This window comes from Coenobita brevimanus, chromosome 96 (genome assembly GCF_032717465.1).
Source record: "Coenobita brevimanus isolate Jiangsu-jjx chromosome 96, ASM3271746v2, whole genome shotgun sequence".
Lineage (NCBI taxonomy): Eukaryota > Metazoa > Arthropoda > Malacostraca > Decapoda > Coenobitidae > Coenobita > Coenobita brevimanus.
The window spans coordinates 3,585,477-3,610,697 of NC_137049.1; the positions used below are offsets into that span (position 1 = coordinate 3,585,477).

General features: G+C 42.7%; 1 protein-coding gene across 1 annotated transcript; it reads right to left on the reverse strand.

The window, feature by feature from the left end:
• Nucleotides 1–8,384: 8,384 nt before the first annotated feature.
• LOC145413360 (uncharacterized) lies at nucleotides 8,385–24,511 on the reverse strand. The gene is made up of 6 exons (XM_080283037.1): nucleotides 24,007–24,511; nucleotides 14,872–15,101; nucleotides 14,011–14,447; nucleotides 13,101–13,222; nucleotides 11,713–11,837; nucleotides 8,385–9,806 (listed from the first exon to the last, which is right to left on the reverse strand). The coding sequence occupies exons 1-6, from the start codon at nucleotides 24,277–24,279 to the stop codon at nucleotides 8,618–8,620; spliced, it is 2,376 nt and encodes a 791-aa protein (XP_080139163.1). The 5' UTR covers nucleotides 24,280–24,511; the 3' UTR covers nucleotides 8,385–8,617.
• Nucleotides 24,512–25,221: the final 710 nt, after the last annotated feature.

Consider the following 25,221-nt stretch of genomic DNA (forward strand, 5'->3'; position numbering starts at 1 on the left):
CTCAGCCTTCATTATTCCCTCCCTGCTACACCTTCTCCTGTACACAGACGCACTCGCATTGCAATCCCACCCAAGTACTGCCCTACATACATCTATACATCTCCTATATGACCAACCTTCTTCCCACGTCCTACCGTCATTGTCCTGAAAAGTTGTATTCATCACTTGTCAGCTCCACGCATGACTTCTACACCCATTATGTTAGCAGGCCACACATTACGTGCCATCATGATGCCCATAACTGGACACTGAATAATAGCATCGCTCAGGCAGAGAGGAAGGCGGTGGAAGACGGTTTTGCCTTTCAAAGACGACCTTCCCTCGAGAGTCTCCATTGGTATCGATTGTCGAGGGATGATCTAGTTGCCTTCTAGTTCCTTTCCAGCATTGCGTTTGTACCAATTCGTGGCATAAACTTGCCGATAGCATCAACCATCAAACGACTGTTGGTTCCATGTGGTGCCTTATCAACAAGGTTGTTAAGAAGAAGCCCCCTAGTGTCCTCCACCACAGTCCAGCACAGTATGCACAGGATCTTGTAGATGCCTGGTCTGCACAGTCACGGGCTTGCGCCCTTCCCGCACACATACAGGACGTGCTCTCCACCCAGAAAAACTTTCATGCACTCTGTCTCACCGCCGCTTTACTGAGGACAGACGATGAGGATGGTGTGGCTATAACTGACGAATTGCGACTGGCCCTTGCCAGGAGTAGGGTAACGGCTCCAGGTGGTGATGGCATCACTTTTTCTGTCCTCAGTGTCCTCTGTGTCCTCCTGAAAGTTCCTAGTAATCCCCTCCTCCAGCTGTTCAACCTTTGCATCCGTCTGGGATACGTGCCACAAGCCTGGACCCGCAATACAATCGTGCCTATTCCTGAACCTGGCACCGATAAATTCCGAACTGTTTTCCTCACCTCCTGCTTCAGTAAAGGACTAGAACACATCCTCCTCACTAGACTCTCGTTTAGGCTGTAGGACAAGCTCTTGCCCCAACTGTACGGCTTTTTACCAGAGTGAGGGACACATCACTGCCTCATGGAGCTATACACCCTCCTATTCCCAACCAGTGTAGTGGCCTTCATTGATTTAAAGAGTCCATTTGATGTCACCAACAGAGACATCATCCTCGACCAGCTAGAGGATTTTGGAGTTAAGGGAAACCTGCTGCGATGGATATTTGGTTACCTGACTCATAGGTCCTCTCGTGTTCTTTTTAAGGGGGCATACAGCACCGTTAAGGATTTCGAGCTTGGTTCTCCACAAGGAGGTGTCCTTAGTCTTTTTTTTGTTTAGTGTCCTCATACATCGTCTACTCACCCTCCTTCCTGACATCCCTGGAATTACGATTACTTGCTATTCTGATGACATCTGCATTCACTCAAATTCCCCAGCAGATCTGCAACGTTTCCTTCACTTGTTTCACGAGCTGGCTTCCAAATGTGGACTCATTATCTCTCCAGAAAAGAGTAGAATCCTCACTTCCCGTCCAGCAAGAACACTGCCTGTATTCTCTGTCGGGGATTGTGTTATTCCTCTGTGCAAGCAGTACCCTTATCTGGGGACGCCTGTACGGATTTCTCCCTCCATTCCTGCAAGACAACGCGCTTGTATCCGATTCTTCAGGATCTGCTGACTCGGCTACAGATGCGCCTAAATCTTCTCAAGTGGCTCACTAATTATGTTGCTGGGGTGTCTATTCCTGTAGCACGAACCATATACATAGCGTTCATTCGATCAGTTGTTGATTATCTTTCCCCTGCTCTTTGTCATCTTTCCAGAACAGCCTTACAACCTCTTGAGATTTTCCAAAACGCAGTAATGAGACTCATCCTGGACTGCCCTGGCTCCAGCAGAATTGTCAACATGCAACTTAAACTCAACCTTCCACCACTTGTTGAGAGAATATACTCCTTGGTTACATACTTCAGCATTAAGTGCCTGTATTATCCTCACCTTTCTCCCCACTACTCTCACATCATTCGGACTTCCCTTGATCCCACTGCACCAAGGCCTCTGCTTTGCAGTGGTGGCCGCACACTAGTCAATACTGTTTGTTCAAACGTCCGACGGCTAAACATCAATGTACCGGTGCTTGCTGAGGAGGTGGACTATGGCATTCCACCTTGGCAGACCCCTGTGCCTGCTATCTCATACTCTCCGGCCTCCAAGACTGACCTGCCCGAGCTTCAGAAACACCTAGCTTTGGAGACCATCGCCAGGTTGTCATCTTCCCTCGCTTCGGCCCACCTTATCTACACTGATGGCTCCCTGCAGGAGGTTGGCAGTGCTGGCTGTGCTGTATTTTCCCCAAGTCTGGACCCACCTCAAGGGAGCTGGTTGGGTCGTCGACTGACAACCTCGTCGAGCTCTATGTATTGCGAACTACATGGACTCCTGGATGCAGTTACTTTATTATTACGGACGCACAACAGCGACTTGACCATCTGTGACTCACAACCAGCCCTCCATGCCCTCTCCTCTCTCAGTCCTGGATATCAACACCTCGTTACGCAGATACTCCGTCAATTGGCCACTGCCCGCGATAGTTTGCTGGTGGTGCACTTTCTGTGGATTCCCTCTCATATTGGTCTCACAGCCAACAACACTGCTGACCTCCTTGCATGGACTGCCTGTGGACTGGATCTGCCCGTTGTGGATGCTATTAATGCCTCCCTCATTTACTACAAGCAGATAATACGCTGAGCAGCCCTCTCCCTTATTCTCCACCGTAGAAATGTTGAGAGGGCTCACAGTGCGTCCATCCAATATTATGACCACTTTCTCTCTCGTTCCCAGAGATATCGTCGCAGTGGTCTTATGGTTCGTCGACATAACATGGTGTGTGCCCGCCTCAGACTGGGCTACCGACCTGTGTGGCAGGTGGCTGGGGCAGGCAACGCACCTCATTTCTCCTCCTGTAAGCTGTGTGACGCACCCAATGCCAACACTCTTGACCATGAGTGCCTGCAGTGTCCACTTGTCTCTGATTTAATACCACACGGACTCACATTAGTGGACACTTGCAAACATTTGTTGGAAGATGATAACCTAGATGTCATTTTCATGCGTCACCCACACTTTGGTGGGTGTTAATATGTTATTTCTAGACAGCGAGTCCTACGTGGCACGAGTTCCCCTGTAATCACCTCACATATGGCCGCATGGCACTGTAATAGGTTTGTCGCCTTCGGGCGTAATAAATTAATCAAATAAAATCAATCTGTCTCGCTTTCCCTCATTCTTTCCTCTTCCTACTGCCTAACAGTGACTCTACACTCCCTCTTCTTTTTTTCTTTCATTCTTTCCCCTTCCTTCTGCTTATGGGTGACTGTACACTGAGTGACAAACCAAATGGCTTCCTCTACACCAGGAAACCATTTACTACGCTGGGTGGTACCCATATAACCAAATTATGGCGCCTTGCTGGTTTAGTGGGTAATTAAGGCGCTCCAATCAAACTGAGCCTGTTCAGGTTTATATCGAAGGAGTGGCTGGGGTTTACTGCTCACGTAATGCTACTTTGGAATGAGTGAGGCTGGTGGTTTTCATCTTAAATGTCAGGACGAACTTGCCTAGCCCCAGACTCCAATGCTCCTCATGGGGCAACACAGGATTAGATGATGATGATAATGATTTATGTCTACATCTATATCTTTATCTATCTATCCATCTATCTCTTTGTCTATCTACATACAAATATATACCGTATATATTAATAACAGCTGAAATGTGGGGTTCTATATCCGTAAACTTTTTGTCCAGTTCCATTTTTCTCAAAAAATCCAAAGGTGATTTGTGGGTTTTTCAGTTCCTAAAATTTCTACTGGACTACAGTCTACCTAATTATGGGCTTATGATCCCCTATACCTATGACTGGCTACAATGCCTTAAAAATAGTTGAAATGCTTTTTTCAACGATAGTGTTGCAACCAATCCCATAATCTCTTTTTTCTTAAAAAAAATAAAAACAATAAAAATCAATCGTGGGTGTTTGGTCCCCCAGAGTTTATTGCAGGCTTCAGTGTCTCAAAAACTATATTGGAATGTGAATTTTTGTGCCCCAGAAATTCCCACGGAGCATAGTTGATGTTAGTTCCATCTAAATATTGTGCATTTGCTTGTAATTCACATTTTTTGTAATCATATCATAAAATGTCAAATAAACAAAACACACAATTTTTTTATATTTAATTTTTTACGAGTTCTCATTTACAGCCATAGTTACAAAGTACATCAGTAGCTATGACAGCAGCATGTGGAATTGCCCTGGAAGGACGTAGCGTTATCACAGTCTCAAGGTATATTTAAAGTATATACTAAAGTGTCAAGTATTTTATTCACAAAATATTCCAAGTGTTATCAAAGGGCATCAGTTAATAGAATGGACAAGTTTCCTTTAAGTATATAACATTATTGTGCAATAAACTGTCTTCATCTCCAGCTTGATCATTAGCTCTCCTACTCTTATCTCTGTCCCGCTTACTGTAGAAAGACAGAAAAGATCAAAACAAGTACAAAGTAAAGATAGGGAAGCGAAAGATGCACTAGAGCACACAAACAACACAACCACACACAGACAAATATCTTTCAGTTGTATAGGATGGCCTCAGGGTTCTGTTACCCCCACAGTGAATTCCTTTCATACTTAGAATGGAGGAGCAATTCTTCGCCCTGCCCCGCTCCGCCCCGCCCCGTCCCTCCCCTCCCAAATCCCAGTCACTCCCAAATTTCCCTCTAGGATTCTTGTTTAATGTCCTGTGGACCTCTCTCTGAAGGTCCTACGGCAGAATTTCCAGATCCCTGCTTCGGATTTTTATTTACTGTTCCGTTGAAGTCTCTCCACACGACAAATTTCAGATCATTTATCGATCAGTCTCTCTCTCTCTCTCTCTCTCTCTCTTTCTCTCTCTCAGGGAAGGAAGTTATAAAATTTCATCATACACTCCCTATATATCCCCGGGACATCATCCATGTGGAGTATGGTGTGACCAGAATAGTGCTCCTCCTTTAACTTAACCTAAAATTACCACCTCTATCTTGAATACAAAGTTTCGGTAAAATTTAGCACAACAAAAAGAAGAAATTCTATGGACAAGTTTTAGCGTCGTAGCATCGTTTAACATTTCACTCATCTTTCCGTAACATTGTCTAACATTTCACTGTTCTTTCCGTAACTCTGCTTCATGATTAGCACAGGATTCTGTTATTAATTTCTTACAACATTCAGGGTGATGACGGCGATTTTGAGCCAGGTTAGAGTAAAATGAGCATTGAAATGGCTTTAAGAACAACACAGAAACGAGTGACTGAGTGGCAAAAAAAAAAAAAAAAAAAAAACAGAGAGAAGAAAATATGTGTAAGCAAACGGAGAAAGAAATAGGATAAAAGAAATTAAAAGTGAGCTGAGAAGGAAAATGAATAGTGGGAGTGAAAGAGCCAACACTATGATGTTAATGTGATGTGGTGGAAAGTGTTAAGTGTGCCCTGAAATGGTTTGTTGTGTTGATGTGTTGTTCTAGAAAGTGTTAAGTGTGCCCTGAAATGGTTTGTTGTGTTGATGTGTTGTTCTAGAAAGTGTTAAGTGTGCCCTGAAATGGTTCGTGATGTGATGTACTGGATGGTGTTGGAAGTAACTTGAAATTGTTTGGCCAAGTGAAGACAATAATGAGAAATTCTCTAGGAGGATTATGTGAGTGAGTTGGAGGGGGAGACTGAGGATCATATTGGGGGACAGGGTGATGAACTGTAGGAGTGAAGGAGGCTTGTGCTCGTGGGAGGACAGTCTGATGTCGGAGGAAAGGGTGGCATAGAAGCGATTTGCATGTTGCTACTGGCTTTAAAAGTGTTGTTGGACAGACACAGAACATTTGTTTTGGAAGGAAATGACTGTTGGAGGGATAGGTGGAACAAGAAATGAAGCTGAAGGTGGGAACTGGGAGCAGTAGCTAAGCTTAGGGGGGGGAGGGAAGTAATGAAATTTGAGGAGGAGGTGGGGGCAGCAGTGACGGGGGAGGTGGGGGCAGCAGTGACGGGGGAGGTGGAGTCAGCAGTGACGTTGGATGGGGAGGTTGGGGCAGCAGTGACGTTGGAGGGGGAGGTGGGGGCAGCAGTGACGTTGGATGGGGAGGTGGGGGCAGCAGTGACGTTGGATGGGGAGGTGGGGCCAGTAGTGACAGGGGAGGTGGGGGCAGCAGTGACGTTGGAGGAGGAGGTGGGGGCAGCAGTGACGTTGGAGGAGGAGGTGGGGGCAGCAGTGACGTTGGAGGAGGAGGTGGGGGCAGCAGTGACGTTGGAGGGGGAGGTGGGGGCAGCAGTGACGGGGGAGGTGGGGGCAGCAGTGACGTTGGAGGGGGAGGGGGGGCAACAGTGACGTTGGAAAGGGAGGCACGGGCAACAGTGACGTTGGAGGGGGAGGTTGGAGGAGCGCAAGGGGGTAAACTTGGTTAAAAGACAGGAAGTATAGGACCAAAGAGATGGAGTGGACATTGTTTTCTGTTAGTTATTGATTTATGTACTGTATGTATGTGTGTATGTACGTGTGTATGTATGTATATATGTATGTATGTTTTTTATGCAAGGAAGAAGGAACCAAAGGCCAGGAGCCGGCAAGATTGTTCCCTCAAAAAAAAAAAAAAAAAAAAAAAAAAGGTAACGGAGCCAAACTCAAGACCTGTTCATTTCGAAATGTGTGTGTGTGTGTGTGTGTGTGTGTGTGTGTGTGTGTGTGTGTGTGTGTGTGTGTGTGTGTGTGTGTGCTAGCGCATGAGTGCACGTTCACTTATAATACTTTTATACAGCATGTAAAAAAAAAAATGTATGAAAGTGCACGCTGTGAAATAGGTGATATGTCCCCTACAATCGCCTCATTGATTTGTTTTAAAATGAAATAAAATATCCGTTAAAATTTATGCAAAGCAAGGTCCATCTACAGTGCAAAATACCTGCATGTAGAATTAATCAAAATAAACTGTAGCAGCCGTGGCTCAGTGGGTTAGAGCGCTCCGCTCTGACCGAAGGGTCGGAGGATCGAACCCACCCAAGAGTCATTGGTAGACATCAGGAAGGGCATCCGGTCATAAAATGCTACACGCTTCAGTCCAAAAGTCCTCTACCGAGAGGCAACGCCTTAGTCCTTCGGGGATACCTGGCGTAAAACCAAATTATTTTATATATTTTTTTTAAACTTACTTGTACGAGTTGTGGTGGTGGTGGTGGTGGTGATAGTTGTCCCCCCTCAGATACCAGCCTGCCAGGGTTTCTTGGTCCTCATTTAGTTTAAGTATAATGATAACTGTTCGATGTGTCTATATATTAGGAATGCGACGTTGTGAGTAGGAGTAGATGTTGACGTTTGTGAGGGCCTTGATGTCTTGAGGTTCTAAATGCATCAGGCGCAGGTTGCTGATGCCATCCGACCCTGTGCTTGTAGAGTTATTTTTGCTCTTGATAATTTCAAGTGTCTGTCCTGGAGTGAAGGAGTGAAGAGGGCTGTATTTTTAAGAGAGAGTCGTTTTTCAGACTGAGTGTTAGTGTTGACTTATCTTTGCGTAGTGGTTCGTAAGTATGTTTGCTTGATTTTTATAAGAAGTGATGTGTTGGGTATTGGAGGTGATGGCGGCATGGGTCTTGAGGCTGCATGTGTGTGATTTAGTGATACTGTTAAATACTCTGTACAGATAAGAGTGATTTGTGGAATGATTAAATGTTGCGACAAAGGCCTTCCAGTTTTCTACTTCCTTTATACTGTACTAATTTGGTTTTGACCACATTGTTTAGTTCTTGGAGCCTTGTGAAGGTGTCTTGTGTGCGTGGTTGAGGAGACTTATGTTTAAGTCTGTCGCGTTGTCGTCCGAGGCGGGCACTGTCCGGTGCAAAGTTTAGGCTGTAATGTCTACTGTCCTTTATTGCCTAGAGATGCCTTCCCAGAGTGCCGCGGTTGCCATGGATGAAGAGAAGCATCTGCGACTCCTGACTGGGAATGAAACCTAATCCTGCCTTGCGTTATGTAAGGAAAACACTGGTTCAGCCGAGCAGGGTGTCATCTCCATTCCCTAAGCCAGTTTTTTACAGATTATATGTTCTGTGAGTACACGATACATGCCTTCCATCTCCTGCGTCTGTTGCTCATAATAATAGCTCCTCCAATTCTTTCCTGTACTCTTTCCTTTTTTCCAACATCCACAGCCTTTGGAACAACTCTTTGCAACAGCTGCACCCTTCAGTCTTCCTCTATCTCTTTTGCACCTCTGTCTTTGATAAATATTAGTAAATTGACAGGTCATTCCCCCAACCTCTATGCACTCTAGTGTCAAGCAGAAAACTTCTGATTCGAACACACACACACACACACACACACACACAATAGGAAAGTAAATATGTGAGATGATGTACATCCATTCTATTGTTTCTGATACATAACATCCATTGTAAGAGTTCCAACAGGAAGCATATACTAGTAGGTCCCTCCGCACTGAGATAAAAGTAACACTTCATGAGAAAGAAAACCCCCTAATCTGGCAGAGAGAGTACTTTAGTAATTTGTTTTAGCTGTCACAAAACTATTTCACAGAGCTTAGGGAAACCCCTTTTAGGTATCAAGGTAAAGACAGTTTCTAGTTAGGTTGGTACGATGACTTCTTTCTTGGCCGCTTTCAACTTAGGCGCTGCTCGGGTCTGTGCCTGAGCAAGTGGCACGGCCTGGCGGGGCAAGCTGACGTTACCCTGGTAATTGAAACACTGCTTGATGGCCTCCTGGGCATCCGTGAAGTGCTTTACTGGCTCTACACAGTGTCGCTCCATGAACATGATGTGATTTATGAGGCTTGGCAGTGCAGCGGATATATTGCCCTTCACCATCTGATCTAATGATGTCTTATATAGTTTCATTTGCTGTTCTATATCCTGTAGAAGCTTACCGTACTGCTGCTTGTTGCCACACACGTTACATCGACTACGGCAGCTGGTGGAGTAGCAACATGGGCGTTTGCAACCCTGGTATGGGCAGCGGAAGATGAGTGTCTCGTGTGGGTGGTGTGGGTACAGCGGCCACATATATTTGCACGCCTGACACACACACGAGAATTTGTACTGGTTGAGTAATACATCCCTTCTCTCATTAACAGTGCTAGTGTGATAAAAGAATCCATAGTTGTCACACACCTCGGTTCCCTGCGAGATTGGACGAACAGCTCTCAGAATACACCTGTCGCCGAAGCTGTAGCGGGCTGCATTGGACACACATGCGTGATTCGTGAGGGAAATGGTAGTGTAGAGTGCACCTCCTATCTCCTGCATTTGGCCAACGTGAGGTCCACTGTCACTAACCTTCATTTCACCAATTTCGTATGCATTGCAGGAACCTCCCTGGAGGTGGCGTAGCAACAAACTAGCAGCAAAGATTAAATTTTCTTTAGACACATCGCGAGACCCAAAGAAACCAGAAATCCTGAGGCAGTGGACGAGGTAGACAGCTGTAATAGATCGCTTGAAGAGGTCACCGAAGGAGCGTTTAGTCGAATTTGAGGCCATGTGGAGGACTGTTTTATAATCCCTTGGGTGGTATTTTCCCTCCCAAACGAGAGGTATTCCATTAGGTTTTCTGTGACTTTCTGCCAGCCGTTCCTTTTCCAGCTCACCTTGTTCCCTGTTGTGAACTTCATCAGTATCTAAAGTCATGTCATTCAGATGTTCTTCATGTTTTTGATTCTCCTTCTCTTCCGCAGCCTGTTGTGCCTCCTTTGCTACAAGATCGTCTATGTATCCTCGCCACCTCTGTAGTCCTGCCCATGTCACTGTCGTCAGTACCCTGAAAAATAAAGTAGTTTAGAAAATTCTCGGTGCCATAATCAAGGATAAAAATACTAATTTAATGTAATTAGGGATTATATTTCGAACCATCTTCCTGTCTTCCTCTTCGATTTTGTTATTGGCAGAAATTTGTATTGGTTCAAGTCCAACTGTTACAGATTTTTCTAATGAATGGAGGACACCTGTAGCCTGACGTATGGATTATTTGTTTATTTATTTATTTTTCCTTGCTCTGTTCATCTTCTAAAAAAAAAGGAAGTTAACAAATAGCTAATTAATTTGTCCACAGCAGGAGTTCTTAACCGGAGGGGAGTTATCCTGAAGGGATGATGTAGAACATTTAATGTAACCAAGAATTACGGTGAAACTGTGTACATATATATATATATATATATATATATATATATATATATATATATATATATATATACACACACACACACACACACACACACACACACACACACGTACTCTGGACATTATGGCTACCACTATATCACCCTATTCATTTCCATCTGTAGCTTAAAGTACGAAACGACATCTAAAGGACGTAGGAATGTTGGATGCCAGATGATAATAATAATAATAATAGTTTAGTTTCGTTTTTAAAGGCTCCAACATGCTTGCATGCGTCGGCCCTGGTCACCTAATGGCGGCTCTCCATACTGCACGATCCATTGCAGCCTCCCTGTTCAGTCCCTTAACCCTGAGGTCATACTTAATGACCTCGTCCCATGTCTTTCTCGGTCTACCCCTCATAACCCCACCCTCAATATTAACACTTCTCACCTTCCACACCCAACTATCATCCCCCATCCTCTCCACATGTCCAAACCATCTCAATCTACCTCTCCTCATCACAACACCAATACACTCCAGTCCCATCCTACCTCCACAACTCTTCCATCGTAAACCCAGCCCCCCCAGACCTTGGACGCAGGGACACACTACACATCCACCTAATTATTGTCATTTCTGTACGTCTGAGCCTGCGAATATCCTCCTTCTTTACTGCCCAGGTTTCACTACCATACAGCATTACATTCCTTACACATGCTGCATACAAAGACCCCTTAGCACGTAGGAAGAGTTCTCTCAATGTCAGGAGAGACAGGAGATCCCTGAACTTCTTCCAACCACTTCTCACCCTAGCCAGAGCTAGCTCCAGCCCCACCTCCAGCACACAACATATCTCCCAAATAACAAAACTCTTCTACACACTCAAGAGATTCACCAGCAAGTTCAATCCTTTCACAACTGACAATCTCCATCTGCTTTCCTCGACACGCCTCACATGTAAAATCATCATTATCTCGCAGTCTACCTCTGATACCACTACATCTCTTGTGCACCCATTTATCACAAACACCGCACAAGATGGAATTACTTCTCACGCCCTTGTGGCAAACTGCACATAATAATAATAATAATAATAATAATAATAATAATAATAATAATAATAATAATAATCTTTTGTTTCTCATAATCGGAAGTTCTTCCAAAGATATACAATAGCTCTCGCCACACGTTTACACTTGCACAATTTCAAGTACTGTAACATCACTCATATACAATACACTCTTCATCAGTAGAAGTGATAACAATTACATCCTGTAATCATCCGTCGCAAAACCTCTCATCAGATCGTTACTTCTTGGGAAGAGAAAGCCTTTGGGTTGCCCTTTAGAAGAGTCAAAGGAACTCAGTTGACTCATGGATAATGGTGACTTATTGTAGGGGTAGCATACGAAATTGATTGATTCGAGAAAGATGACTGATTACTATTCCCTGGCTCATCAAAACACAAAGTATCATTTTCACCTCTTAACGTCACACAAGGGCGTGCGGACGGAAGTTTTACCCATTCAGCAAGATACTCTGGTTCTTTTGTCCGAGTGCCTAACCTGTAGGAGAGGATGGCGAGCTTGCTGATGTCAGGATGGGTGATGTGATTGAAGATAGTGCATTCCGCCTGATGGACGCCTCTCTCCCAAGACACCTCGCGACATCCCACACTACAGTAGTTCACCTGACAAGAACCAAGATCAGTGACATATAACCAGTCAAAGCATCAAGGATTATTTAATATAGTCCGTTTGCTTTTAGTCGAGGGAACTCGATTTTATAAATGGCATGAGTGTCCTTGGTTACTAGCTAAATCAACTCTCCAATCTAACCACACTTAGTCATCAAGTGAACAAAATGGGGTTATGAACTTATCAGAGCAAAGTAAATGCACTATATTAAGGTGTAATGCTATGTTTGAAGGGAATACACAAGGAAAATCAATCACTCTATCTATCTATCTATCTATTGCCAGACGCCATAATCCAGTAAGGGGTGGCCATTTGACTTTGAGTTATTTGTTTTACGGGGAGGGGCACTAACCCTCCACCAACCCACTTGTTGACACGTAGGGAGCACGTATGGTTTGGTTATATGGTTACCATCCAGCGTTGTAAATGGTTTCTTGGTTTACAGGAAACCATTTGGCTTGTCACTCAATGTAAAGCCACCTGTAAAGGAAAGAAAAGCAATAGGAAGTGACAGGAAAGATGGGAGAAATAGGTAGAGAGGAGGGCAGACAGAGAAAAAGAATGATAAAGGCTAAGGAAGAAGTAGGCAGCATTACATCAAGTGAGTGGATGATGGTCGCCACCACCTACCACCAACAAGGAAAATCAAAACCCTAAAATAGTTTCATAGTCATCGAACTGAATGATTAAGTATGAAATTTATAAAACGATGGTACTACTCGTAAGTTTATCGAATTCAGGCTGTGACACTTGATTTTAATCTGGATGATATCAAAAGATTATATCTAACTGAAGGAACCTTGTCCTGATGAAAACTTCTTTGCAAACTTAAAATGATGAAAGAACAGGCATGTCTTTGTCATAAAAAAAATTTGTTGCTTGAAAGCTTCATTATAATCAAGGTAATAATCAGGACTGGGTTTGAGATGGTATGAAACATTCACCATATAATCATCATCACTTGTATTACCACCGCTGCCATTTCTATCACCACCCTAACCCATTATACCACTACCACAAGGGTTGGGTAGGCCTCAGAAACGGACATAAAAAAAAAAAAAGGATAACTAACAACTGAGCACCCAGTCAGTGGAACAGGCCTCCACACACACACAGATAAATATATATATATATATATATATATATATATATATATATATATATATATATATATATATATATATATATATATATATATATATATATATATATATATATTTAAAACAGTACTAAATGTACAACATTTTGCTGTGTACCGTTGCGCAGGAGAGACAGGGGAAGGGCGTCGTGCAGCGAGCGTAGCAGTGGTAGCAGTTGGTCCCCAGGAAGTCCGGGTGGATCATGGAGCAGAAGGGCTTGTCCACTATCAGTATGTCACCTGCAGTATTAGATGAGAAGAGATGACGTGAAGAATTACTAAGTCAGTGTTAAAGTATGCTTGTTGAATACATGAATTTTAAGTAAAAGAAAATAATCTAAACGTAATTTAAGGCAGTACCTCATGATGAAAATATATCAGACTACTAACACTGGTACATTTAGAGACAGAAACACATGCCGGGAAGACCGATGAGCGTCACAACTATTTGTCGCAATTTAAAGGGTGGTACGCTACATCTCATTCATTCCAATCGATTATTTAGCTCTAAGATTAGGGTGGGGTAGGGTCCAGAACGCAAGGAAAGGAAAGAACACAACGGAGAGAGAGAAAGCTACTCAACAGTAAGTCCAATGAAATTGGCCAGACACACATTCACTCTCTACCCAGGCTGCTGGAATCCTGACTCTACATCACATTGATAAATATCTGCATATATATATATATATATATATATATATATATATATATATATATATATATATATATATATATATATATATATTATCTACACATATACTGTATACGATGGGACAGACCGATAGACAGAAATAGAGCCAAGGCTGAAGTTGCTGGTAATTAGGTAATGCAGTGCTATTTCTGCTTAGCTGAGGAGATAGTTTTCGAACTGTAGGGGTTAGGCAGAGCCTTAAACAACCTTATTAATACAAGAAATCATTATAAATTAAATTTTAAAAATCTGGATCCTGTAAAAATAAAGTAAATGTTGTCAGACTGAAGAGGGTAATGGAGACATTGTAACCCATCAAAATAAATAGTTTACCTACCTGGCTTAATGTCTCTTTTGGCTATGGCGCAGCGTCCTCTGTCTTCGGTCATCAAAAACTCCAGGGCGGATGATGCGCTGACAAAGGTCTTGTGTCTGCCGTAGCTGACCTGTGGCAAGGATTTAGCCTCGTTTTCTTGGGTTTTCACCCTTTTTCCCTTTTTTGCCTTAACTGTCTTAAATACCGTCATGATGCGCATCGTGGCTGTGGCCTTCACTTCATTGGAGGCGTTACTTTTTCGCAAATTCTCGAGGGCTTTATGAAAGTGGTTCTCGGCTGCTTTACAGTCCTGGAGCCTGGCATAACAATGGCCCAGAATCTCGTGAGCGTTCCATAACATGTCCTCGGAGCACTGCAGAGACAGGCTGGTCTTGGCGTCCGTCTCGGCGTTGTCGAAATGCTCAAGCAGGAGCGACGCCCACCCCCGTTTCATATATCTGAAGGAGAGTTGAACAGAATCGTCCTGCATATCATAAACGAGAAAATAATATAATGTGAAATGTTGCTTTAAAAAATGACACTTAGAATATCATCTGATATTCCACCTTTGTTGGCACTCTGTGAAAGGATTTGATAAAAACTCTTTTCCATGAATACTTATTAAAATGACAGTAATATAGCTTTACATCATAGTTCATTGTTGAACAGACAGACAACCAGTTACATACGTAAGTTGGTCATATATATATATATATATATATATATATATATACTGTATATATATATAGATAGATAGATAGATAGATAAATAGATAGATAGATAGATAGACAGATATAGATAGATAGATAGATAGATATAGATAGATAGATAGATAGATAGATAGATAGATAGATATAGATAGATAGATAGATAGATTTTACCTCACAGCCAGAGCGGTGGTATCAGTTGCCGGTGTTTTCTGCAAGCATTTCTGCATTATTTCCAAGGCCTTACTGGCTGAAGCCTCGTTTGTAATAAGCATGTCGTACACCTTCTCGTAGTTTGTGGCGTCACTTTCACTCTTACCAGCGTAATTCTCCTCCAGGTCCATCGTCTGAATTTCGTTCATCTCGAACACGTACTGCACTCGCTCCTGATCGGTCTTTAATTCCTGCAAAGATACAGTAAAATTATTAGGCCCAGATACACTGGTGACTGTAGTCCAAGTGAAGAGTGGAAGGACAGAGGAGGATCACTTTTTAGAGAAGCCTAATAGCAGTAAGACACAATCGTACTGAAGGGGTTTCAATGACACCTATCGTTATAACTCAGTAGCTAGTCTTTGGGTCAAAGACAACGATAGAAAAGCAGAAAGGGTCTCCCAATGCCTACCAAACCCTCTAGAGGAAGCAGGCAGGGGAAAAAATGAGAATGATCACTAGGCAGCATAAAATGAAACTGTCATTGGAAACTTAATACGAATCGATGAATGGAAAACTATAATTTACACTAAATAAATCTGTAAAAGAAAGTACAATTAACTGCTTACGATGTTGCGCTCTTTCCGTAATCTCATGATCTGGACGACAGGAAGAAATAGCCTTATTCTTATCATTAGTCTGCCATAAAAGTCGTTGCTCGGGGACTAGAAGTTAGGCGCTTATCCAGACTACTTAAAAACGTTATCAGATTGTCACATTCTGCTACAGTCCCTGGTAATTTGCTCCACATCTTTACATCTCAGAGAAGAAATGCATGGCTTCATTTGATTGGAAAGGTGTGCCAATAGTTTTACAGCCATTACCTCTAGTGCTGTTTGAATTATCTACTGTATTGTGAAGTACTTATCAGCCGCCAGACTATCATGTCATTTATAATCTTTTAAAATCTTGCATAGCTAAATCAGACCCGCTCGTAGCTGACCTTTGACAAGATAAACAGATTAATACTCTTCCCAACGTTCCTCATATGGAATGTTCCCCAGTCGGGGTATCAGTTTTGTCAACCTTCATTGCTCTATCGCCTTTTTTGTTTGTTTGTTATGTGGCGACCAAAATTATAAACGGTACTCCAGATGCGGACTCAACAATGAACTGTGTAGGGTGTAGATTATTTTCTTCCATCTGCATTCCAATGCTTTGCCTATGATTCCCACAAGATTGTTAGCTTTCTTTATTGCCTCTGTTCGCTGTAGACCTTGTGTTCAATAATTTGTTACGAATATTTTTGAATCTTTTTATTGAAATACATTCTACAGTTCAATACTATTGTTAGTGTAATCAACCTTTTTTATTTTTACTCCTAATTTTTAGGACTTTGCATTCATCCATAATATAATTTATTTGCCATATTGAGTCTAACTGAACAGTTTGACAAGAGCTCTCTGAATTATCTGTCTTCCTTCTGGGGTATCTTGTGTTTCCAAGTTTTGCATCGTCGGCATATTTGCATATTTTTACAAAACAAACCTTCATTAGTATCACTGATGCATATTAATAACAGAATGGGACCCAAAACTGAACCTTGATGCAGAATGAATTAGAAAATATTATTACCTCTCTGGAAAATTTTTGAAATAAGCTCACAAATCGGCACCATTGTGACTGTTGTTTTTGTCGGTGGTATTTAGCATTGATTAATAATAAGGAAATATGTAGGCAAGTATGACTAGTGTAATACATTGTGAATACTTACAGAGTTGCCAAGCCAAGTGAAATCCACAAATCAACACGAACAGACATAAAAGGCATATCGTGCTAACTCCATCTTTACAGCAAAATTCAGGTCCCTCAGAAGTGTTACACAGGCTCTGTCGCCTTCATGGGAAGATAGACTCAGTCAGACTAAACTTCTTTTTTTATAGACTTTAACTATATAGAACTTTATTGGATATTCATTTACATTTCAAACATTCAGAAAGAGCTTTGGAGAGCAAACTATATTATTATTATAATCTGTCCCTATAGTATTCGAAAATGATATTTTTACTGAGAGATAAATACCGCTACACTCTTTTGGATTCATGCACATAAATGTTTCCTAAAACCTTTATTCAACAGTTTTCCAGACAGGAAGCCAGTTTCACATCGAAAGATGATGAGCAGATAAACAAAGGGAAAACTGGAACGATTTATTAGTTCTAGATAATGGCTTCCCGTTACGTAGGCATTTAAAACTGTGAAATACACATTGAATATACCGTAAAATTACAACGATACACGAAACACCCTATGAAGTGGATGGCTGATCGGCAAAGACACACACACACACACACACACACACACACACACACACACACACACACACACACACACACCGCTCGCTGGTGCAGTGGTAACGTTCTCGCTGGCCAACTGGTGGACGGGAATTCGCGCCTCGCTCAGGTTGCGAAAAGTTTCACTGACGAAGTGGGTGGTTACTGTCCCCCTTGAGCAAGGGGACGGGTGTGTGCGTGTGTGAAGGTCACAGCCTTGCCCTTAGATCGGACTATATGAGCTTTCAGCTCCCTTCCGGGAGGGTAAAAGCTGACGATCACAACCATCAAGTGATCCTGACCGACCCGGTGAATTACACACACACACACACACACACACACACACACACACACACACACACACACACACATATATATATATATATATATATATATATATATATATATATATATATATATATATATATATATGAGTTTTGACCTGATTTGGGTCAAATTTTGTAGATGAGTAAAGGAGACCAGGAAGTTGACATGCTCTTCATTGTGATAAGTCAAAGGTCAAGAGCACATTGGAAGATCATATTAAAATTCATTTAAATCCGATGTGGACTAACTTTTCTGGAAGGGTTCAGATTAATACAAGTGCACATATTAAATATGGGGAACAGTCAAAGGTCAAGCTCATATGGAAAGGTCAAAGATCAAGGCCACTGGGCATAGTCAACTCAACTAACTTTGAAATGCTTGAAATCAAGTTGTAGGAAGGGTTAAGTGTCAGGCAAGAATGAAATAATTCGATACTACGAGTAATCTTTCGGAAGTCAAGGTTACAGGAGAGTGTAAACTATTCGGCCTTAGATCAGCTAGTGTGCAAGGGTGTTGCAGTCTCTGATTGCTCATTCATTTTATTCTATATCGTTACTTCTAAATGTTTCGGTTCCCTATAGTATTTTCGACTTCCAACGTCATTCCTCCCTCAATTAATCCCGAGCAAATCAACCTGCAAATGAAGGAATGAATATCATCGACGGGTGAGGGAAGCAGTGCTAATCATTGCTCGAGGACTTTGGGTGGCTCCAAATCAACATGTGCTGGCCGTGGGTGGGGTCCCGGGTAGCATCGAGACGAGTGACCTGGCAAGCAACACGCCGACGCTAAAGAAACGCTGTGTTCTCTTTAGCTTTGGAGGTTAGTAACACGTTTTCCTTAGCGTTTAGTTTTTGTCACACTTTAATATCTTCTTCCTTGGTAATGGTGTACAGTATGTCGGTATAAAAAATATTTATAGAAAAGTTATGCAGGTGTAATTAAAAAAAAAAGCTAGGAAAGAATTGTTACGAAATCTCCTATACAAAGAAGACTATGGAGAAAAGAAACAACAGTATCAATTAAAATAGATTCTCTCTATGTCACCTGTTGGAATAAACAAATGTGTGCCACTCTTAATTATTGCATCTATGGGTATTTAATGACATTTTTAGTTGCAGTCTCACAAGTGCGTTCTCTTTGTAACGTGGGTAAAAATAATATAACTGGTAAAATAAGTATTAGTATATGGAGGGTGTAAAAAGCAATGAAACATTAACCCCTCTCCCCTCAAAAAAAAAAAAAAAAAAAAAAAAAAAAAAGAATGATAATAAATAAATAAATAGAATACTTGGGGAATATCTACTTAAGGCATAAAACTATATCAGAAAACAAATCTAGGAGAAATTCCAGGTGGATGGGAGACAGGAATCGTGGAACCCATTTTTAAGATGAGATGTGGTTGGTTGCCTCAAATTATCCGATAAGCTTAAACTCACTTGTGGGAAATCTAGGCAGAGAAACCAGATAATCAGTAAACCTGGAGAACACTTAGAGTTTTAAGCTTTCATCATAGATTCATAAAAGGTAGATTTTGTCATAAAATATTATTGTATCCTTAAGTGTATGGAGCATTATATAGTAGTAAGCATTCGACACTTCACAAACGGATTTTCGTCTGACCACGTCCCAGTATGAAGAAAGTGTGTTAATCCCCTTCTTTCCCGGGAAAGTTCCAGGTCAGTTTTCTCAAATGCATTATGTACTTTCCTTCTCCGATCGCTTCAAACTGTTGAGTTGGCTGTATGGCAGAGAGTCTTTGCCTTTGCTGTTTTATCTTTACACTCTAGTTATACTCTTCGACAGGAGCTGTCTAGCATGGGCCAAATGGTCTTCAATAAATAAATAAATATCTATCTATCCATCTATCTGTCTATCTATATATTCATGTGTGTGTGTGTGTGTGTGTGTGTGTGTGTGTGTGTGTGTGTGTGTGTGTGTGTGCGCCCTTGCCTGTGCACACCCGTGGACACCTTCGGTTTATTGTTCACATAATGAGAGTCAGGGCAGAGCGACTGATTATAGATGGCTCTCATCTTAAGGGTCTGAGAAAGGTAGCCTAGGAGCGGCAATAAAGGATGATGATGATGATGATGATGATGATGATGATGCATTGAGTTTTATATCATAGGTCAGATCATTATCAATTCCTGAACAAGGATATGTAATATGTCACAGTAGTTTTATTGATTTAGTTATTTCTCTATCATCCCAAGTCAGTTACGACCGTGATTTGCGTTTTGCTGAATGGTAAGTGCTTTTAAATATCTAGACAGGTACGTAGGCTAACTAGTACTGGAATCTGGCAACAGTACTGACAGATCTGTAGCAGGAGTAGACTGTAGCTGCGAGGAATAGCCTGCGGCACCAGTCGAGCAGGTCAGTACTCCCAAGGGGAGGCGGTGGCTCAATCGGTAGAGAGGTGGCGTGCAGTCCTAACGGACCCAGGTTCAAATCCCGGCTGGGGCAGGGAACAGTTTAAGGATTTGAATTTCATTAAATCAGGCTTTGCTGATCTACCAGAAGACCCGTCGACATGTCGTAAAAATACCCCCGCTAATACCAATACACCAGTCCTGTATGAGACAGCCCTAGTATGTATTCAATATGGACGGTGGGTGTTAGCGCCGAAGTGGTGACATGTAGAGGTGTATGGTATGTAGGAGGACTGCTGGGCCTTGATAGCAGGCTGTGAAGCCTATGCCCAGAGTCGGACACATAAAAAAAAAAAAAAAAGTGGATAGAAAGCTGATGACAGGGAGAGCTGGAGCTCCCGTTTCATCAGCCCTCGAGACTAGTTTCCGACCATTCCCTTTTGCTGAACTTTTTCAGTGTCTCAGTAACACAGACAGTAGGCCAGCATGCTCTCTAGTACAAGTTTCTCTAACACCAAACTATTATGGACAGTGCACACTACACTTCCTTTTCCAAAAAATAAAAATAAAAAAAAAAGTAATCATGGCTTGGAAACACACAGCCTCGGAGTCCCCGGGAGGGTGGGACCATCAATGCCCCCATCTTCCACCTCTCTCCCGGTGACGACTCGAGCTGCCTGGAACCACTGTCTGACCCACTTCTTCATTTCTGCAGCATTTGCGGCCTTTCCTCTAACTTTCGTTCTGTTAAGCACAATCTCTCCTCTAAACCTCACCTTCTTTTCCTAACTGAGACTCAGCTGTCTGAAGCAACTGACGGCAAACCCTTTTCTGCATCCTCCTACATTCTTTATGCTCATTTCAAAGCCAAAGGTGGCTGTTGTATATATATACTCAACGACTTATCTTGCTCTCGTGTTCCTGAACTCGACTCTTCTGAATTCTCTACACTCTGGCTTCGGCTTTTCTGTCATTCTCTGACTAAATATATCTGCGCTGTTTACTTATCCCCTAATTCCACTGACTATCAAAAATTCTTCGACTATCTTACTTCTACGATGGAACACATTCTATCCTATGCATTTCTCCTTTCTCTGAAATCTCCATTCTGGGAGATTTCAATGTTCACCACCACCTTTGGCTCTCCTCTCCTTTCACTGATCCACCTGGTGAACAAACCTACACCTTTTCTATCCTTAATGACCTAGAGCAGCTTGTACAGCACCCTACCTGTATCCCTGACCGCCTTGGAGAGAGCTCCAACATACTTGACCTCCTCCTTACAACTAATCCTTGTGCTTAAACTGTTAATCTTTTCTCTCCGTTGGGCTCCTCCAATCACAACCTTATCACCTTAACCTGTCCTATCGCTCCGGTACGGCCTGTGGGCCCTCCAAAGAAACGTCGTCTGTGGCACTTCAGAGCTGCGGATTAGGAGGCCCTCAGGCAGTACTTCTTTGATTTTCCTTGGAATGATTATTGCTTCCATGGCCGGGAGCCATCTGAGTGTGCCTTGCACATTCTCTCGGGCATGGAAGCATACATTCCTTTCTCATATCCTTTGACTAATGCAAGAAAGCCTTGGTTTAATCACGCTTGTTCTAATGCTGTGCACAACAAGGAGAGGGGCTATAAAAGGTACCGGAGCCAACCCACCCCTGAATCACATCTTTTATACGTTTCTGCCCGGAATCGTGCTAAGTCTGTTCTTCGCTCTGCTAAAAATAATTTCATCAGTACTAAATGCTTTCAACTCTCCAACTCGAATTCTTCCCGCTCCTTCAGGCACCTTGCCAAAAACCTTTCTAACAACTTTACCTCATCATCCTTCCCTCCTCTTTTCTACTCTGATGGCTCTGTAGCTATTTCTTCTACCGATAAAGCAGATCTCTTTGCTCAGACTTTCTCCTCCAATTCCACTTTAGACGATTCCGGTGCTGTTCCTCCATCACTTCCCCCCTCTGACTTCCTCATGGCAGATATTAATATTTCTTCAGCTGGTGTATTTTCTGCCATCACAGGCGGTGGCTCAATCGGTAGAGAGGTGGCCTGCAGTCCTTACGGACCCAGGTTCGAATCCCGGCTGGGGCAGGGAACAGTTTACGGATTTGAATTTCATTAAATCAGGCTTTACTGATCTACCAGAAGACCCGCCGACATGTCGTAAAAATACCCCCGCTAATACCAATACACCAGTCCTGTATGAGACAGCCCTAGCATGTATTCAATATGGTCGGTGGGTGTTAGCGCCGAAGTGGTGACATGTAGAGGTGTATGGTATGTAGGAGGACTGCTGGGCCTTGATAGCAGGCTGTGAAGCCTATGCCCAGAGTCGGACACATAAAAAAAAAAAAAAAAAAAAAAAAAAAAAAAGGCACATGGGCCTCATGGAGTCCCTCCTATTGTTCTCAAAAACTGTGCTTCGGTGCTTACACCCTGCCTAGGTAAACTCTTTCACCTTTGTCTATCAGCTTGTACCTTTCCTTCTTGTTGGAAGTTTGCTCTATTCAGCCAGTCTCAAAGAAGGGTGACCATTCCCAACCCTCTAACTATCGTCCAATTGCTTTAACATCCTGCATCTCAAAAGTTTTTGAGTCAATTCTTAATAGAAAAATTTTAAAGCATCTTTCCTATCACAACCTCCTTTCTGATCGTCAGTATGGGTTCTGTCAGGGGCGTGTCACTGGCGATCTTCTCACCTACCTTTCAGACTCCTGGTCATTCTCCTTTCGGGACTTTGATGAAAGCTTTGCCATTGCACTTGACATCTCAAAGGCGAGTCTGGCATAAGTCTTTAATTTCCAAACTGCCCTCTTATGGCTTCTATCCTTCTATCTGTGCCTTGATCTCTAGCTTCCTCTCTGGTCGTTCTATAGCTGCTGTTTTAGACGGCCATCATTCTTCTCCTAGATCTATCAACAATGGTGTTCCTAAGGGCTCTGTCCTATCACCAACTCTCCTCCTTTTATTCATCAGTGACCTTCTAAGCTGTACATCTAACCCTATCCACTCATATGCTGATGACTCCACCCTTCACCTTTCCATTCGGTTCCCGCAACGCCCATCTCAGCAGTTACTTCAACAAACAAGGGATGAGGCTATGGCACACCTAATGTCTGACTTGGCTCGTATCTGTGACTGGGGTAAAAATAATCTTTTATTTTTAGTGCGTCAAAGACTCGGTTCTTTCACCTATCTACCCGACAAAATCTTCCTCAGGTGTACCCACTAATATTTAATAATATTCAGCTTAATCCTGCATCATCCTTGAACATGCTTGGGGTTTCATTTACTCGGGACTTGTCTTGGAAAGATCATATTACATCTCTTGTAAAATATGCTTCCAAGAGATTAGGTGTGCTAAGCCGACTCTGTTCCTTCTTTACCCCTGCACAACTGTTAACTCTATACTGGGGTTTTATCTGCCCATATGTGGAGTACAACTCTCATGTATGGGGAGGTTCCCCACATACAGCTCTTCTCAGTAGGGTGGAGTCAAAGGCTTTTCGTCTCATTAACTCTCCTCTTACTGACTCCCTTCAACCTCTGTCTCTTTGCCTCACTGTTGCATCTGAATCTCTTTTCTATCGCTACTTCAATGGTAACTGCTCCTCTGAACAGTCTGCATGCCTTCCTCCACCTCTACGACGGGTGCGTAGCACCTGTCTAGCAGCAAACTCTCATCCTTTCTCTGTCCAACTCTCTAATACTAGAGTTAACCGTTACTCCCAGTCCTTCATTTATGCAACAGGTCAAGTCTGGAACTGTCTCCCTCTGCCTGTATTTCCTGCTTCCTATGATTTCCACACAGTGTGTCCAGGAATGTCGAAATGATCGGATCTTGAATTTGGCTCTCTCTTGTATTTTGTTTTTCCTTGGAGGGAACAGTTTACGGGCTCTTGGCCTTTGGTTCCTTCTTTCTCATATTAAAAAAAAAAAACGAAGTTTCAACGAACGTGCAGTATTACAACCCTAACTTGCTGAAACGCACACTTTGCTGCTACATCACTACACATATATTATGCAAGTGACAGATTTTAAGTGTCTAGCGAAAATGTGAATCATAAGAATGTTTAAGAGATAATAATAATAATATAAAAGAAAAAAGGCTCAAAACTTACTTGAAACTCCGTCATGATTGTGTCGAGAGATCCGGTAGAACGAATTCGTTGGCATATATGGTCATACAGTTGCTTGAAGGAGGGTGATGAGGGCAGCTGTGGTTGGGGTTGGGGTTGTGGTTGAGTGGGTGGTGGAGGAGGGGACACCTGTGGGCACTGTGATCCCCGCCCTCCTCCTCCTCCGCCTACTCCTCCGCCCTCATTTTCAACGTTTGTTTTCTGTGCAAGTCCTTCCTGTATTTTCCTAAGGATCTCTTCGTATTCGGCTGCCATGTTCCTCGCTTAATAAACTCTCTCCCTGTTCGTTTTTCAGGTTTCTTTTTTTCCCTTTATATGCTATCACAGACTTCCACTATACATTCACTGTTACTTCACAAGCAAGGCAGGACTTGTGGCACTATCAAATTTCACTTTCATAGGGAAAACAATTATGCTCCTAAAGCAGGCATGATGGCTGATGTTAGTGACGGGGATGAGGTGGTGCCGGTGTAGTGTACTGGTGATGTTAAAGGAATGAAGTTGCACTGTGAGTGCAGAGTGAGGTATCGTAGCCAAGGTGAAAGAGAAAGAGGGAAACTGTGTAAGAGAGAACGAGTTGCCTATTTTTTTGTAAACAAATCCGTAATTATCCAAAGGCAAGGAATGCTTGCCTGTAGAATCATACAAAACAGTTTTTCGTAACAAACGTAATGAAGTAGCCATTTAATTCTCGAAATGTAACAGTATCCTGCACAAAAATGGTATTGCTTTTGATGTGCAAGCGGCAACACCGTGAGGAAGATTTGGCGCCCGAACTAGCAGTATCTCCCCCTCCCCTGCCCTCCCCACCGGCACAGACCTAAATTTATCCCCTCACACGTGCCCGACGCGCCACCACGACGGGCTTGAGGTGGTTGAGTGAGGTTAGGGCGGTGGGGTATATCCGAGAGGAAACAGGAGAAATGCTGGAGTAATGGTAAAGGGAATGAATGAGTGTGAGGGATGAATGAATGAACCTATATAATGGGTTCGGGGAGGAATGATATTTCCAACATCACAAACGGGTAATGATAGGCGATACAGTTTTACGTAATAAAAAAAGCAAAAGAAATTTCAATCTCTCTCTCTCTCTCTCTCTCTCTCTCTCTCTCATTACACACACACACACACACACACACAGTCAGAAAGACAATTATAGACATACAGAAAGACCGGCTAAAATATGGTCAGATCTCC